Source organism: Cherax quadricarinatus, chromosome 19 (assembly GCF_038502225.1).
Source record: "Cherax quadricarinatus isolate ZL_2023a chromosome 19, ASM3850222v1, whole genome shotgun sequence".
Lineage (NCBI taxonomy): Eukaryota > Metazoa > Arthropoda > Malacostraca > Decapoda > Parastacidae > Cherax > Cherax quadricarinatus.
In genome coordinates, this window is record NC_091310.1 from 34,698,762 (window position 1) to 34,716,261 (window position 17,500).

The following is a 17,500-nucleotide window of genomic DNA, read 5'->3' on the forward strand; positions in this document are numbered from 1 at the left end:
GTCTCAGACAAGAAAATGATGTTTTCTCAAAAATAAATTTCCTGCCTGGAGTAATGAGGTCTGGGATGATGAGTGAGACGTACAAAGTTGAGACTTATTATCCTATCCTCTCTATGCATGAGATGTCGTGGTGAGGGAGGTGGGGCGTGTGTCGTGGTGAGGGATGTGTGAGGTGTGTCATGGTGAGGGATGTGTGCGGTGTGTCATGGTGAGGGATGTGTGCGGTGTGTCGTGGTCAGGGATGTGTGCGGTGTGTCATGGTGAGGAAGGTGTGACGTGTGTTGTGGTGAGGGAGGTGTGACGTGTGTTGTGGTGAGGGAGGTGTGACGTGTGTTGTGGTGAGGGAGGTGTGACGTGTGTTGTGGTGAGGGAGGTGTGACGTGTGTTGTGGTGAGGGAGGTGTGACGTGTGTTGTGGTGAGGGAGGTGTGACGTGTGTTGTGGTGAGGGAGGTGTGACGTGTGTTGTGGTGAGGGAGGTGTGACGTGTGTTGTGGTGAGGGAGGTGTGACGTGTGTTGTGGTGAGGGAGGTGTGACGTGTGTTGTGGTGAGGGAGGTGTGACGTGTGTTGTGGTGAGGGAGGTGTGACGTGTGTTGTGGTGAGGGAGGTGTGAAATGTGTCTTGATTTAGATGGTGACGCAATCTACTTCCCCGGAGTCTAACTGGAAGGTATTCCCAGGATCAATGCCCCCGCAGCCCGGTCCATGACCAAGCCTCCCGGTGGATCAGAGCCTGATCAACTAGGCTGTTACTACTGGCCGCACGTAGTTCAACGTAGGAACCACAACCCGGCTGATCCGGCACTGACTTTAGATATCTGTCCAGATCCCTCTTGAAGGGAACCAGGGGTCTATTGGTAATTCCCTTTATGGCTGGTAGGAGGCTGTTGAACGGTCTTGGGCCCCGAACACTTGTTGCTTTCGTAGGGAGTGATTTCTGTGTAGAGATTAGAGACCAGTCTCTCTAGGATTGTCCAGGTGTAGATTATGATGTATCTCTCTCGCCTGCACTCCAGTGAGTACAAATCAAGTGCTTCCAGGTGTTCCCAGTAGTTAAGGTGTTTGATGGAACTTATGTGCAGTAAAGGTTCTCTGTACATTTTCTAGATATGCAATTTCACCTGTCTTGAATGCAGATGTTAATGTACAGCAGTATTTCTGCATAAAAAAAAGTTCTTTACTCTTTGTTGTTGAAGAATTAAAAGGAATTAAAATTGGAAACAGAATTTATTAAATATAGAAAATTTTTGGTATACGTTAGGATCAATAAATGCGTAACAATTTTTATACTAATAATCTTAATAATAAAAATAATAATAATAATAATAATAATAATAATAATAATAATAATAATAATAATAATAATAATAATAATATTATTATTATTATTATTATTATTATTATTATTATTATTATTATTATTATTATTATTATTATTATTATTATTATTATTATTATTATTGTTGTTGTTGTTATTGTTATTATTATTACCATTTTCAGTTTTTGACTATTTCTTTTAGTGTTTAGATAGTCATTCAGGTGTCTTATGCTGTAATAACAATACGGTAAAGATATAACCTTCGTAAGAGACAAATATGATTTCGTTAACATCGAATGCACTTGTAACAACACCGTACAAACCCGTATCAATTTATATAGAGGATCTATAGATTTCTAAGGATATCTACATATTCATGTAAACACCGTGTATACAGTTTCTGTGTAAACGCATATATGCATTTTTAAGCACAATATATACCTGTATATACATATGTGCCTTTTTAAGCACTATATTTCTTGTTGGAACAACATATTTTCAGTAAATTATTTACATATAATTCAACGTTTGATGTTTTTTTTTTGCCTAAAAGTCAGTTTATTAGTTAACATTTCCCTGCCGAAATTATCTTCTGTTAATTTATGTTTTTAATGTTAATGTTTATGATACCATTCGAAATGCACTTTTTGTCAGCGGTGTAAATTTATTTGTCGAATAATTTATTTTGGGATTAATTTGTTTTGTCACTGAAAGATAACTCGTTTCTGATGCTGTGATGATTTGAAGTTGATGGAGATTCATGGTGTTATTGCTGCAGCAAACTCGTCACAGCTGGTAGTCAGGGGGCTAAACTGCAGCGTGACGCGGGTTTTAATCATTTAATGGGAGGTTAGTCACTCGACGGCAGTAGACAGAGGGATTGCAGGGATGGGGAGAGGGAAGAAGAAAGCCTCCAGTTTTTCCTATCATTGACTCGTCCACTTAGATAACATTTGTCAATCCTTAATCTGGATAGAAGTACAAATATTGCTCTTCTCGGTACATAGCCTCAAAGTGGACTCCCAAGTATTCTAGTATATATGGATTTTTTACCCGTATTCTCCCGTGTACACTCAGCGGTAAAGCAATCAGTGGTGTTACTGTGCTGGGTTTAACCCAATACTATAAACAAAAACGTATGTATTATGGCCTGATTTATTAATACAAGATATCTCAATTCTCAAAAAAGGCTGATTCTATAAATCCCTCGGAGTATTTTCATACAATTTTTCCTTATGCGAATTGTAGCTGCTGAGCTTAAAGCATACAAAAATCACATACTTAATACCCAAGTGCATCTGGGTTTATGTCACTGACGAGAGTGTAGGTGTTTCTGTATGAGACTATCATCACTTCCATATATATTCTTGTGGTTCCCACATGTAGACAAGAAAGTAACAATGGAAAAAAATAATGTATATTGCGTCTCCCACATACAAAGTTGAGAAGGTTACATTGTGACGGTCCTCCCTAACATAGGCCAGTAGGCATGATTCATTGTTCTATAATATTATAAAATTGTAAAACAAAATGGCCTACTGGATCACGCCAGCATAGGATCAGAGAAGATAAAAACTTTGATAGCTACAAAAGTTAGTTAGTGTGGCTTTGTAAATGGTCCAAGTCGGACCGAAACGTCGTCGTAAGCTTCTCTCTTTTATGTGCGGGTTATTTGTGTATCGTTCCAGTCACGGTATTGTGCCTTTTTTGTTATTTAGGCAAGTATAATGTGTAGAATGTTAAATTAGAAGAGGATGTATCTACCTAGCGTGGGCCAGAAGACATAACACATTATTATTCTACTGGTAAGTTATTAACTTATAATACTGTGCTGATACTGTTAAGTTATAATGTTATATTGGTGTGTTGAATGGTTGTCCTGTTCATGATCTAACAGTAGCTGAGAAGAAATGTGTTTCTGTTAACCAAATTTGGCAGTAAGAGTCTCCATTATCCCCTTGACGTGTTGAAATTCTTTTGGGTGTCAGTAAATGCAGACTCGGTTATTTACGTCAGGTGTGGGCAGGTGTGCTGGAGTGTGATGATAGTAGCTTCTTTCCAGGTGACAGAGTAATTCTAAATCTCCATGTGTTTGCAGAACTCTGAACTTTCTTTTCCTGTTTGTACTGAGTAAGTTCAAACAGGAAAGCTCCAGGTATCTGCAGACATTTGAAGCTTCAGGTATCTGCAGACATTTGAAGCTCCAGGTATCTGCTGACATTTGAAGCTTCAGGTATCTGCAGACATTTGAAGCTTCAGGTATCTGCAGACATTTGAAGCTTCAGGTATCTGCAGACATTTGAAGCTCCAGGTATCTGCAGACATTTGAAACTCCAGGTATCTGCAGACATTTGAAGCTTCAGGTATCTGCAGACATTTGAAACTTCAGGTATCTGCAGACATTTGAAGCTCCAGGTATCTGCAGACATTTGAAGCTTCATGTATCTGCAGACATTTGAAGCTCCAGGTATCTGCAGACATTTGAAGCTTCAGGTATCTGTAGACATTTGAAGCTCCAGACACCTGGAGCTTCCATGGAGACAGAGGCTCTTTCGTTGTTTTAAAAACGATTACCAAGTTTATTAGGGTTAGAAAAACCAGGATGTGTAATTTCATGCAGTCTCTGGGTTGTGTACGAATGGTATATAATACCGACAAGATGAGATTAAGACACATGTGCAACATCTGGGTATCTTTATTGTAGACGTTTCGCCATCCAGTGGCTTTATCAATACAAATTCTAGGACATAACTTGAAGACAAGTTATGTCCTAGAATTTGTATTGATAAAGCCACTGGACGGCGAAACGTCTACAATAAAGATACCCAGATGTTGCACATGTGTCTCAGTCTCCGGGTTGTTCCCTGATGGTAAGACACCTCCACTTGTATTTTCAATATGTTTATGTGTTTTTTTCTATCAAAAAATTTTATTTTTTTTTCTTGTGGACTTTGTTTGAACTAACGAAGATAAACTAGAGCCTTGAAATGTTTTCTAATAATTTAGTTTTCTTGGTCTAGATAAACTCTAAATGAATATACACTAAGATACACAACTATCGCTGCAATTACAGTGGGAGATATACACCTCACTGTGTATATTTAATTGTGTTATACTGTAAATCCTTTCATAAAAATAGTTTTTCTTTTTTTTTTAATTTTTCGAGTATCCGTTTTTGCGTAACATTTTTATTTATATATCAAGGATTGAGAAAATTGTATAATTTAATTTTATCATTTAAAATTAAGTCCTTTTTAAAATTTTCTCTTATATTTATCTAAAATATATTTAGTTGGATTAGGCTAAATTAAATTGTGTTTGTTATAATAGGGTTACGTAAGTTTTCTAAGGTTCTTTTGGTACAAAATTACTATTTTTTACAGTAACATAAATGAAAAAAATATATATCTTTAAATGTATAAGAGGAAATTTTAGAAAGAACTTAATTTTAAATGAGTTCTTTGAAACTGACCAGTTTCATTTATTCATATATATATATATATATATATATATATATATATATATATATATATATATATATATATATATATATAAACACTGATCTCTGGGTAAAGGAGACTCGAACCTACGAACCAGGTACGCAGTGCTATACCATTCTCACCTCACTGGACCAGTGAGGTGAGAATGGTATAGCACTGCGTACCTTGTTCGTAGGTTCGAGTCTCCTTTACCCAGAGATCAGTGTTTGTGTATATTTCGCCTGCTCTTGCGAAATATATATATATATATATATTTATATTTATATATATTTTCCCTAAAGTTCGTTTATTCTCTTTTCTTAGGCTGAAGGTCCCCAGTCTAGTGCTACAGGTGGTACCTTCTTATTGATTATAGTCAGATATTTGGGAGTTGACTTTTCAGTGGATGGGTTTATGAAGGATGATATAAATCATAGAGTTGATGAAGGAAAAGAGGTGAATGCTCGTTGAGGTATCTGGGGAGATAAAAAAAAAAGTTGTCATGGAGGCAAGGAGGGAAATGTAGGAGAGTATAGTGGTACCAACACTCTCATATGGGTGTGAAGCATGGGTTTTAAATGCTGCAGTAAGAAAGTCGCTGGAGGCAGTAGAGATGTCGTGTCTAAGTGCAATCTGTGGTGTAAATGTTATGCAGAAAATTCGTAGTGTGGAAATTGAGATATGTGCAGGTACTAAAAGTACTAGTCAGAGGGCTGCAGAGGGGTTGTTAAGGTGGTTTGATTATTTAGAGAGAATGGATCAAAGTAGAATGGCTTGAAGAGCATATAAATCTGTAGGGAAAGGAAGGCGGGGTAAGGGTCGTCCTCGAAAAGGTTGGAGGGAGGGGGTAAATGAGGTTTTGTGGGCGATGGGCTTGGACTTTCAGCAAGCATGCGTGAGCGTGTTAGGATTGAATGGAGACGAATGGTTTTTGGGATCTGACGAGCTGTTGGAGTGTGAGCAGGGTACTATTACACTGCTCACACTTGAAGGGATTCAAGGAAACCGCTTAGCCGGACTTGAATCCTGGAAATGGGAAGTACAATACCTGCACTTTACAGGAGGGGTTTGGGAAATTGGCAGTTTGGAGGCACGTCTAAATTGTTGTATCTGAGCGACTCTGCAAAGACAGTGATTATGTATGAGTGATGATGAAAGTGTTGAATGACGATCAAAGTTTTTTTTTTTTTTATGGGGGAGGAGTCACCCTACCTCGGTGGGAAACGGCCGACGTGTTAATATATATATATACATACATATATATATATATATATATTTATATATATATATATATATATATTTATATATATATATATATATATATGTATATATATATATATATGGATTTGTCAGTTAAAAATAGGAGAGGAGAGTTATTAAATGGAGAGTTAGAGGTATTGGGAAGATGGAAGGAATATTTTGAGGAATTGTTAAATGTTGATGAAGATAGGGAAGCTGTGATTTCGTGTATAGGGCAAGGAGGAATAACATTTTGTAGGAGTGAGGAAGAGCCAGTTGTGAGTGTGGGGGAAGTTCGTGAGGCAGTAGGTAAAATGAAAGGGGGTAAGGCAGCCGGGATTGATGGGATAAAGATAGAAATGTTAAAAGCAGGTGGGGATATAGTTTTGGAGTGGTTGGTGCAATTATTTAATAAATGTATGGAAGAGGGTAAGGTACCTAGGGATTGGCAGAGAGCATGCATAGTTCCTTTGTATAAAGGCAAAGGGGATAAAAGAGAGTGCAAAAATTATAGGGGGATAAGTCTGTTGAGTGTACCTGGTAAAGTGTATGGTAGAGTTATAATTGAAAGAATTAAGAGTAAGACGGAGAATAGGATAGCAGATGAACAAGGAGGCTTTAGGAAAGGTAGGGGGTGTGTGGACCAGGTGTTTACAGTGAAACATATAAGTGAACAGTATTTAGATAAGGCTAAAGAGGTCTTTGTGGCATTTATGGATTTGGAAAAGGCGTATGACAGGGTGGATAGGGGGGGCAATGTGGCAGATGTTGCAAGTGTATGGTGTAGGAGGTAGGTTACTGAAAGCAGTGAAGAGTTTTTACGAGGATAGTGAGGCTCAAGTTAGAGTATGTAGGAAAGAGGGAAAATTTTTTCCCAGTAAAAGTAGGCCTTAGACAAGGATGTGTGATGTCACCGTGGTTGTTTAATATATTTATAGATGGGGTTGTAAGAGAAGTAAATGCGAGGGTCTTGGCAAGAGGCGTGGAGTTAAAAGATAAAGAATCACACACAAAGTGGGAGTTGTCACAGCTGCTCTTTGCTGATGACACTGTGCTCTTGGGAGATTCTGAAGAGAAGTTGCAGAGATTGGTGGATGAATTTGGTAGGGTGTGCAAAAGAAGAAAATTAAAGGTGAATACAGGAAAGAGTAAGGTTATGAGGATAACAAAAAGATTAGGTGATGAAAGATTGAATATCAGATTGGAGGGAGAGAGTATGGAGGAGGTGAACGTATTCAGATATTTGGGAGTGGACGTGTCAGCGGATGGGTCTATGAAAGATGAGGTGAATCATAGAATTGATGAGGGAAAAAGAGTGAGTGGTGCACTTAGGAGTCTGTGGAGACAAAGAACTTTGTCCTTGGAGGCAAAGAGGGGAATGTATGAGAGTATAGTTTTACCAACGCTCTTATATGGGTGTGAAGCGTGGGTGATGAATGTTGCAGCGAGGAGAAGGCTGGAGGCAGTGGAGATGTCATGTCTGAGGGCAATGTGTGGTGTGAATATAATGCAGAGAATTCGTAGTTTGGAAGTTAGGAGGAGGTGCGGGATTACCAAAACTGTTGTCCAGAGGGCTGAGGAAGGGTTGTTGAGGTGGTTCGGACATGTAGAGAGAATGGAGCGAAACAGAATGACTTCAAGAGTGTATCAGTCTGTAGTGGAAGGAAGGCGGGGTAGGGGTCGGCCTAGGAAGGGTTGGAGGGAGGGGGTAAAGGAGGTTTTGTGTGCGAGGGGCTTGGACTTCCAGCAGGCATGCGTGAGCGTGTTTGATAGGAGTGAATGGAGACAAATGGTTTTTTAATACTTGACGTGCTGTTGGAGTGTGAGCAAAGTAACATTTATGAAGGGATTCAGGGAAACCGGCAGGCCGGACTTGAGTCCTGGAGATGGGAAGTACAGTGCCTGCACTCTGAAGGAGGGGTGTTAATGTTGCAGTTTAAAAACTGTAGTGTAAAGCACCCTTCTGGCAAGACAGTGATGGAGTGAATGATGGTGAAAGTTTTTCTTTTTCGGGCCACCCTGCCTTGGTGGGAATCGGCCGGTGTGATAATAAAATATATATATATATATATATATATATATATATATATATATATATATATATATATATATATATATATATATATATATATATATATATATATATATATTTATATATATACATATATATATATATATATATATATATATATATATATATATATATATATATATATATATATATATATATATATATATATATATATATATATATATATATATATATATATATATATATATATATATATATATATATAAACTTTATTTGAAACCAAAAATACATTAACAGAGATACACTTTTAGGAATTAATGTATTTTTGACTGGTGGTTTACCGGAGACTTGCAGCCTTAATGATCTTCTTGTAGTTGATGCTCATTAAGCCTCATCAACAAGCAGTTGCTAAATATTCACCAGAATGTTTCATAATGATTCCTCTGCCGTAGTTTCTACTGAAGATTTTAGGTGAATTAGCAGGTTTAAGAGTTATCATCTGCACGAGGATTATATCGGCTACACCTGACCACAACCCATCATCATTGCCGTGGTTCTTAAAATTGGGATTAAAGTAAGACATACTTGTGTTTACATTGACAGGTACAAACTTTCGTTGCATTTACCCTCATTGCTGTATTAGGTGTTTGGATTATTTGGTTGAAGGCCTGTCGGCTGGATGATGGTCATTTTTAAGGCTGCAAAGGAACTTTAATACCTAAAATAGGGATTAAAGTAAACTTTCTCTCTATATATATATTGAGAGATGCACTTCAGGTATATACACTGAGAGATACACACCTCTCAGGTTATATAAATTAGGAGATACACATATCTGAGGTTAAATGCATTTAGAGATAAATACCTCTCATGATATGTACATCGAGAGATACACTGAGATATATATGCCTCCTAGGGTATAAATACTGAGAGGTACATACCTCTCAGGGGTATGTACAATGAGAAATGCACACCCCTCAAGGATACATACACTAAGAAATACACACCTCTCAGGGTATATATACTGAGAGACACACCTCTCAGGCTATATATACTGAGATATACACACCTCTCAGAGTATAAACCATACCCCCGGCCGGGATTGAACCCGCGGTCATAGAGTCTCAAAACTCCAGCCCGTCGCGTTAGCCACTAGACCAGCTAGCCACAATAAGATTCATCCAACTAGGTATATTTCTACACCATAGGAAAGTTAGCACAGGCACCTCTGTGACCACAAATGCAAGTTTTTACAGACGAATCTCCAGCTGGTCTAGTGGCTAACGCGACGGGCTGGAGTTTTGAGACTCTATGACCGCGGGTTCAATCCCGGCGGGGGGTATGGTTTATTTGCAATCGTGTCATTACGATTTCTTGAGTCATCTCTCAGGGTATATATACTGAGAGATACACACCTCTCAGAGTATATATACTGAGAGATACACACCTCTCAGGGTATATACACTGAGAGATACACACCTCTCAGCGTATATATACCGAGAGATACACACTTCCTAGGGTATATACACTGAGAGATACACACCTCTCATGTTATATACACTGAGAGATACACACCTCTCAGGGTATATACATTTACAGATACAAACCTCTCAGAGTATATACACTGACAGATACAAATCTCTCAGGGTATATACACTGACAGATACAAACCTCTCAGGGTATATACACTGACAGATACAAACCTCTCAGGGTATATACACTAACAGATACAAACCTCTCAGGGTATATACACTAACAGATACAAACCTCTCAGGGTATATACACTGACAGATACAAACCTCTCAGGGTATATACACTAACAGATACAAACCTCTCAAGGTATATACACTAACAGATACAAACCTCTCAGGGCACATACACTGAGCCCTCCTACAGAACATATAGCACAAGGCGAGAAAAAATTTTGATTCATAATGGAAGAGTTGGTCTCGACTTAACGCAGCATCACATAAGAGACGGACCAGATGATGACATCTGAGGCGGCGTCACGTGCACGGTGAGGCCAGCCAAGCGTTGACCTGCTGTCAGAGATCCCAGGCCTGAAATATTGGCTTCAGGAGCGAATATGGTGATCGCGTTTGGTCGTCACTGTCTAGGTAAGATCTTGAAGCTCGGGTGGGTTTGTATGAGATTTGTTTCCTAAGATCTATACATTTGAAGCTGCACTGGGAACTGTGAGTGGTTTTTAACAAATGTCCAATAAATTTTGCATATTTTTGGGTAAAAATCATTAATTTATAATGAAAGATAATAAATATATTTACAGAGAAAGATCGTAGTCAGCGGGAGTCGAACTTCTGACTGCGATCGTTCTTTATATGTCCGCTTGTTTCTGCGTGGTGCATTGATGTATATATAATCGCGAATAAGCGATGCATGATGCAAAACAACACCACAAGGGGAGTTTATTGATAGCTCTAGGCCTTTCGTGATACAATCAACACTTCATCAGGAGCTTGCAATGTTAAAGAAATGAGCAGGAATCCAAGCAGATTAGTTCAGGAGAACATTTTAGCCAGAGTGGCTGTGTGGATAGAGTACTGTGTACTCTGAGGCAGGTTCGAATCCTGCTGTTGGCTGAAGGATAATGTTTGCGAATAATTTCGTCCGTTTGCGAATCCGAGATTTTATTTATTTTTTATATGTAATTAAAAAAAACAGCTAAATATTATAAACAGAAAAACAAGAGAAAATTTTTCCGGGGAGTTAAAAATAGTGGAAAAGTTCAACGTTCAAGCGAGCAGATCTAACTGATGCTCCACGTTCAGTGATTCTGGTGGAAAGTTGTCGGCCAGTTTGTCAACCTGGGAAGGTAAGAAGTCTTCACCAGGAAATTTATATATTGCTGATATCTTAAGCTGTGTGGGTTTCTTGGATATCTTTCAAGAATGTCCTTTGCTATCACTGGTTCCGTTAGTCTCCACGCAGAGAGTACCCTCGATCACCTAGCAGTAAATAGGTACCTGTGAGGTCTTAGTTTAACTTAGAGATCTACAACTTTGAAATGAGCAGAAGATACCAGCTCACAGCCTATACCAGGAGTTTACCCGAAGGGAGTTCCGGGGGTCAATGCCCCCCGCGGCCCGGTCCCTGATCAAGCTTTTCAGCAATAACAAACTTACCAGATTTTTTTTCCATTTTCTCATTGGCTAAGTTTTTTTTTATTGCTACTTACCGTTCCCCATTAACTTACCTGTAATAGCGACCAAGGAGCTGCAGCTTGGGTAAGATACTGTTGAGTCGCATTAAAGATGCCTCTCAGTTGAGTTGAAGATGCCTTCAAGAGAGATGCATTGATGCTGGTGACGGGAATCCTGGTCCAAGAAATTAGAGGCATCCCTCTTCTGTCCTTCCTCGGATCAAATCTGATAATCTCCCATTCTCAAGGCACTATGTGCACTTCGCCATGTATAATAATATGGGGGTGCAATATGGATGGTGAATGTTGCAACAAGGAGAAAACTGGATGCAGTGGAGATGTCATGTCTGAGGGCAATGTGTGGTGTGAATATAATGCAGAGAATTCGTAGTTTGGACATTAGGAGGAGGTGCGGGATTACCCAGAGGGCTGAGGAGGGTTGTTGAGGTGGTTCGGGCATATAGAGAGGATGGTACAAAATAAAATGACTTCGAGAGTGTATAAATCTGTAGTGGAGGGAAAGCAGGGTAGAGATCGGCCTAGGAAAGGTTGGAGGGAGGGGGTAAAGGAGGTTTTGTGTGAGAGCGGCTTGGACTTCCAACAAGCATACGTAAGAGTGTTAGACAGGAGCGAATTGAGACAAGTGTTTTTTAGGACTTGATGTGCTGTTGGAGTGTAAGGAAGGTAACATTTATGAAGGGATTCAGGGAAACTGGCAGGCCAGACTTAAGTCCTGGAGATGGGAAGTACAGTGCCTGCACTCTGAAGGATTTAGTTTAATATGTTTATTATGCACCCCATACCCATCCTGTGGGCGGTAGTCAAAAGATTACAGAGGTACATAATTGGTCCAGGGACTGGACTCCAAAGTTTAAGGAGGGGTGTTAATGTTGCAGTTTTATAGCTGTAGTGTAAGCGCACCTCTGTCAATACAGTGATGGAGTGGATGATGAAAGTTTTTCTTTTTTGGGCCACCCTACCTTGGTGGGAGACGGCCGATGTGTTAATAAAAAAATATTAAAATATTAATAATAATAATAATAATAATAATAAAGTTTTGGCGTCTTTATTGAGATGCTTTCTGTCTTTTGTTTTATGGTTATTGTTGAATTATCAAGATTATCAGATGACTTTGTTAATTATTAGTCAAGTGTGTGTGTGTGTGTGTGAGTGTGTGTGTGTGTGTGTGTGTGTGTGTGTATGTGTGTGTGTGTGTGTGTGTGTGTGTGTGAGTGTGTGTGTGCGTGTGTGTGTGTGTGTGTGTTTATGTAGATATTATTATTATTATATTATAATCAAGGGGAAGCGCTAAACCCGTAGGATTATACAGCGCCTGGGGGGGGGATGTGGAAGGCATTCAGGCTTAATTCGGGGAACTGGAGCACAGATCCAATTCCCTAAATCAAGAGCCCCTCACCAACAACAAGGAACCTTCCCTGAGGGGCTTTATGTAGATAGCAAACAAAGAAATATCTGAAATACGACGCAGGTGTTGCCATCTGGGTGTCATTAAGAGCTCAATCACCGTCATTTCCTTCATTTATTAGACTCGTTGATAAAAACAATAAAGTTATAGGAATGAATGAGAAATAAAAGAGCGTACACATAGACACTTTATTATATATATTATCCGATATTCACTCTTTTTTTTAAAACTCTGTTCAATTTCAAAAGATACAAGGAGATATGTCAAGCCAAAACCTAATTAGGGTATGTGGCTGGAGTATACCCAATCAGATCCTGGCTTCGAGGTATGGGTATTGTGATTGGCTAATTCAAGTGGCTGGAGGAGGGGATCGGCCAATGACGAATACTCACACCGTAGTTACAGTTCATATCTGATACACAACCAAAATACATTCATGAATAACTTAGCGAAGGTTACCAAGAATAACACTACCTGAACTATATAATGTGACACACGACACATAGGTAGTGGGAGACGCTACGCTGACCTCGACCAACTTCCGTCATGGTCAACAGATGACCGGGCAACTCAGTTAAATAATTGCCTCATGGGAAACATAATACGGGAACATGTTACTAAATCATACTGTCACAGGAAACATGCTGTAATATGGGAGCATGTCATTAATTCTTACTGTCACAGGAAACATAAAATGGGAGCATGTCAGTAATTCTTACCCTTGCAAGAAACACAATATGGGAATGTCATTAATTCTTACCTGCACAGAAAACACAATGTGGGAGCATGTCATTAATTTTTACTGTCACAGAAAACGTAATGAGGATAAACTCTGTTAACCTAAAAACATAGTCCATAATGTTTCAAATTTACCGACGGATGTGGTGTATTCTTCAGTGTTGATATGTACACTCGGTAGATACAATGTCATGAGACGTGGCTATCAGGGTGACATTTTGGAGGTCCAGCGGGAGATGTTTCGGAAGAAGATAACGACAGTGTGGTGGTGTTAGTAGCAGTAAGGGCATCCGACGAATCACAGCTACAGGTAGGTAGGGTAGTGTACGCTGAAGGAAGACAATGGCGACAGAGGAGCGAGTCGAGGTGCGGTGCGGTCCCCCAGGATCACCGTGGGCAGAGGGACTTACTTGCCCCATTGTTGGAAGAGGCCCATGCGTTGGCAGCGGCAGTTGGTCCCCCACAGGTTGCAACGGCAAGAGGAGTTGTAGCAGCAGTCGTTGGGTCGGTGATCGCACGTCCCCCCGCGGCGGATGCACGACCTCCTAAAAAGGTAGATGTAGGAAGAACGTCTGAACAGACAATAAGAAAGGAAGAACTGCTGTTTGGTGATGATGACAATGTTGGCGAGTTGGCGACGGTGTGTTGCAAGGAGGAGGAGGAGAAGGAGAAATGTTGCAAGAAAGAAGGAAGGGGAAGTAACAGTACTGCAAGCAAGGTGGAAGGGAGAGTAATAGTGCTGCAAACATGGAAATAGTATTGCTTGGAGGACAAGGATTACTGCAATAAGAAAGGGAGAAAAAGGATAAGAAGTGTTGCAAGCAAGCAAGGAATAGGAAGACTAATTCAGGCAAGGGATACGATGGGGGTTCTGGAAGGAGGAGAAAGAGCGTGGCAAGCAATATACGAGTGCAATGGCGAAGAAGAGGCTTGGAAGACGGACGGAAGAGGATTAAAATAAAATATCAGCAAAGGAAGAGACGGAGGAGTGCAACTGGAGTCCAGGACAAGAGACGGAGATAGTAAGGACAATATATAAAAAGCCATTCTTACGTTAGAGATCAATCTTGCATTAAAAAAATCTACCTGCAATCCAAACTCTAGATGCACTAATCTCATACCTTCAAAGTCTGAAGGAGGAATCGTACCTAGGAAGCCAGAGAGTCTTCAACAAAACTGAATGTCCTACAGGAAGAAATTGGGAAACAAAATATGGATGAAGGCTTGTAGCAGTCAAGTTGCCATGACACAAGAAATCCACTGGATGGGGGGAAAACAAGACAATTGATGTTAGAATTAGATCTTGAGATTGCTAAGTAAAGAAAAACGGCATACTAAGACTATACTAGAATGTTAGAATGTTTATATCACTGCTGGAGGTGAAAGCATGCACTTCACTGCACAGCTTATTTCAGACGCAAATCTCAAGAATTTCTCTAAGACACCGTAGATGTAAATTCCAAGAAGTGTCATTGAGAAATAAGTCTTAAGGCATTACTTTAAGACATCATAGATGTATACAAAAAGACATAATTTTGAGATACAGTATCTTAGAAGCTGCAAGTCTCAAGGACTACTTTGAGATATCTTAGGCAGGCAACTGACGATACTACTGATGCGTGCGTGAGAATGAAACTTAATAGTTATAGCTCAAAACAAATGCTATTAAATTATATAAATTATTTGTATCTATAATTATGTAAATTATCTTATTTCTATGTAATCTAAATGATTTACAATTTATTCAGTATATAAGGGTAATTTCTAAGAAGATGAGAACTAATAACTTTAATTAATGTAGCTAATAATAATGCATGTTACATGCACATGGATAACCTCAGGAGACCTTCATGCAATTCTGAATATATATATATATATATATATATATATATATATATATATATATATATATATATATATATATATATATATGTCGTGCCGAATAGGCAAAACTTGCGATTTTAGCTTAAATAGCAACGCTCTTCTTGCCGAATAACACAAGCGAAAATTTGTGTATGCAATAATTTCACAAAAATCATTCTGAACCTAACGAAAAAAATATATTTCACTGTGTTTGTTTAGTATTAAACTACTGTAAATTTATCTAAAATATATTTAATTGGATTAGGCTAAATTAAATTGCGCTTGTTATAATAAGGTTAGGTAAGTTTTCTAAGGTTCTTTTGGTACAAGTTATTTTATTTTTACGTTAACATAAATGAAAAAAATATATATCTTTAAACGTATACGAGAAATTTTTAGAAAGGACTTAATTTTGAATGAGTTCTTGCTAACTGACTAATTTTACCTATTCAGCACGACATTTACATATCTCCTCCCATCCCCCCCCCACCCAAATACCCTCCACCGCCTTCCCCATATCCCAACACAATTCTCTATCTCTCTGTACTCTTTCTGCACTCCCTCTTCTCCGTCACTTCTACCTTCCCTTCACAGCCGCACTCCCCATCCACCACCCATCCCCCCTTCTCTCTGTCTCTCTCTCTCTCTCTCCCTCTCTTCATCTGCGCTACCTTCACTTCTTCAACGCTTCTCTCCTCTCACTCTCAACACGGCCCAAGAGATTAAAAATCTCTCCTCCCTAGCGGTTATCAAAGCTCAGGATATACACCAACTTTATTTTATGGTACTGCCAACTTCATAACACCAGAAAGATTATTTTACTCTTTTTTTTTCAAGGAACGAAACATCCGCTTAAACTACGTTCAGATAACAATTACTCGCCAACGAAGTTATGAAAATCCTCCTTAAAATTTTGCGCTGCTACGGCTGCCAGAATACGGGTTGTGCTGCGCTTCTAGGAACTCTCTAATAGTTTTTCTTCAAGGACGAACTGGATCCACTTATACCAAATTCAGAAAGCATTTCACCCTGGGTGGATATCAAAACCCAGGATAGCCTCCGACTCGGCCGGTTTCTTGAGCCTCCGAGACGGCAACGACTCTCCAGTCGCAGGAGAGAAAAATATGTTTTTTTTTAGAGGGAATGAGATGTTGGTCGTCCATGCTCGAGATACTGGATGACCTCGGTTATCCAAAACTTTTATTTCTGTGATTTAAAGAGAATAAAAGCCACAGTAGAGTAGCGTAGATAGGATAGATGTGTAACAGTTAGGTATCGTTATTCCGCAGGCAGATAGATTTCTTGAGTGGAATACAGAGGTGGAAAATAAGGAGAGAGCAGCAGTGGAGAGGGAAGGATGATGTGCACAGTCCATTAACCTTGAAGAAGTAGTCTGAGGTGGCCAGTGCGGATTATTCACACATTTCGGCTCATGCTGGACCATTATCAGATCACAGTTGTGGCTAGCAGTGGTCGAGGAGGAGCCAAATAGTCTAACAAGCGCGAGTCACCAGCTTCATTGATACGACTTCTAAAGATTCTAAACTTTTTACCTTGCTGGATTCACTGCTGGATTCACTACCGAATTCACTGGCCGGAGGATGGAAACTACTGGGTATATTAATTCCAAGTCTCGTTCGCTCTCTCTATACCTATCGCTAGAGCTGTATATGGAGTCTACCGTCAGTACGTCTTCGCCCACATCATTCATTCCACTTTCTTACCAAATTAAAGCTGAAAAAAATCATTCCTGTCATCCCTGTGGTTAATTGTTTCTTCAAAGTCTGTTTTATCCTCTACGTTCCTGAGTCCTTCCTTTCAAACACCCAAAAAAGATGAAGTGGGAAGAGGAGAGAGACAGATACAAGTACAGGCAGAGGGAGAGAGAGAAGACAGAGAGAGAGAGAGAGAGAGAGAGAGAGAGAGAGAGAGAGAGAGAGAGAGAGAGAGAGTAGGTGACGAAGGAAGTCGTTTCTTAAATCGTTACTTTCATTCCCAGCCTCTCCATCCATTCATCCTCCCTCCCTCCTTTCCTTTACTAACTTGTGATAAAGTTCCATAGATCCTTAGGTTCCTTGTGTCCCCCCCCCCGCCACCGTACGTTCTATTCTGTCTGTCTGCCTGTCTGTCTGTATGTCTGTCTCTCCCTCTCTCTCTCTCTCTCTCTCTCTCTCTCTCTCTCTCTCTCTCTCTCTCTCTCTCTCTCTCTCTCTCTCTCTCTCATCACTTCAAAATGCTGGCTGGCT

General features: G+C 39.6%; 1 protein-coding gene across 6 annotated transcripts in view; it reads right to left on the bottom strand.

Annotated features, from left to right (window-relative positions):
• Positions 1-12,829: 12,829 nt before the first annotated feature.
• Positions 12,830-17,500, bottom strand: part of LOC128688261 (U8-agatoxin-Ao1a) — a 223,137-nt gene continuing 218,466 nt past the window's right edge. For 4 of the 6 annotated variants that reach the window (XM_053775980.2, XM_053775984.2, XM_053775979.2 and 1 more), the window contains one exon: positions 12,830-13,936. In XM_053775980.2, the coding sequence (XP_053631955.1) occupies positions 13,798-13,936 (139 nt within the window). In that variant the 3' untranslated portion in view covers positions 12,830-13,797. Of the gene's footprint in view, positions 13,964-17,500 lie in introns of all 6 variants that reach the window. The other 2 variants (XM_053775981.2, XM_053775983.2) reach the window with 1 other exon arrangement.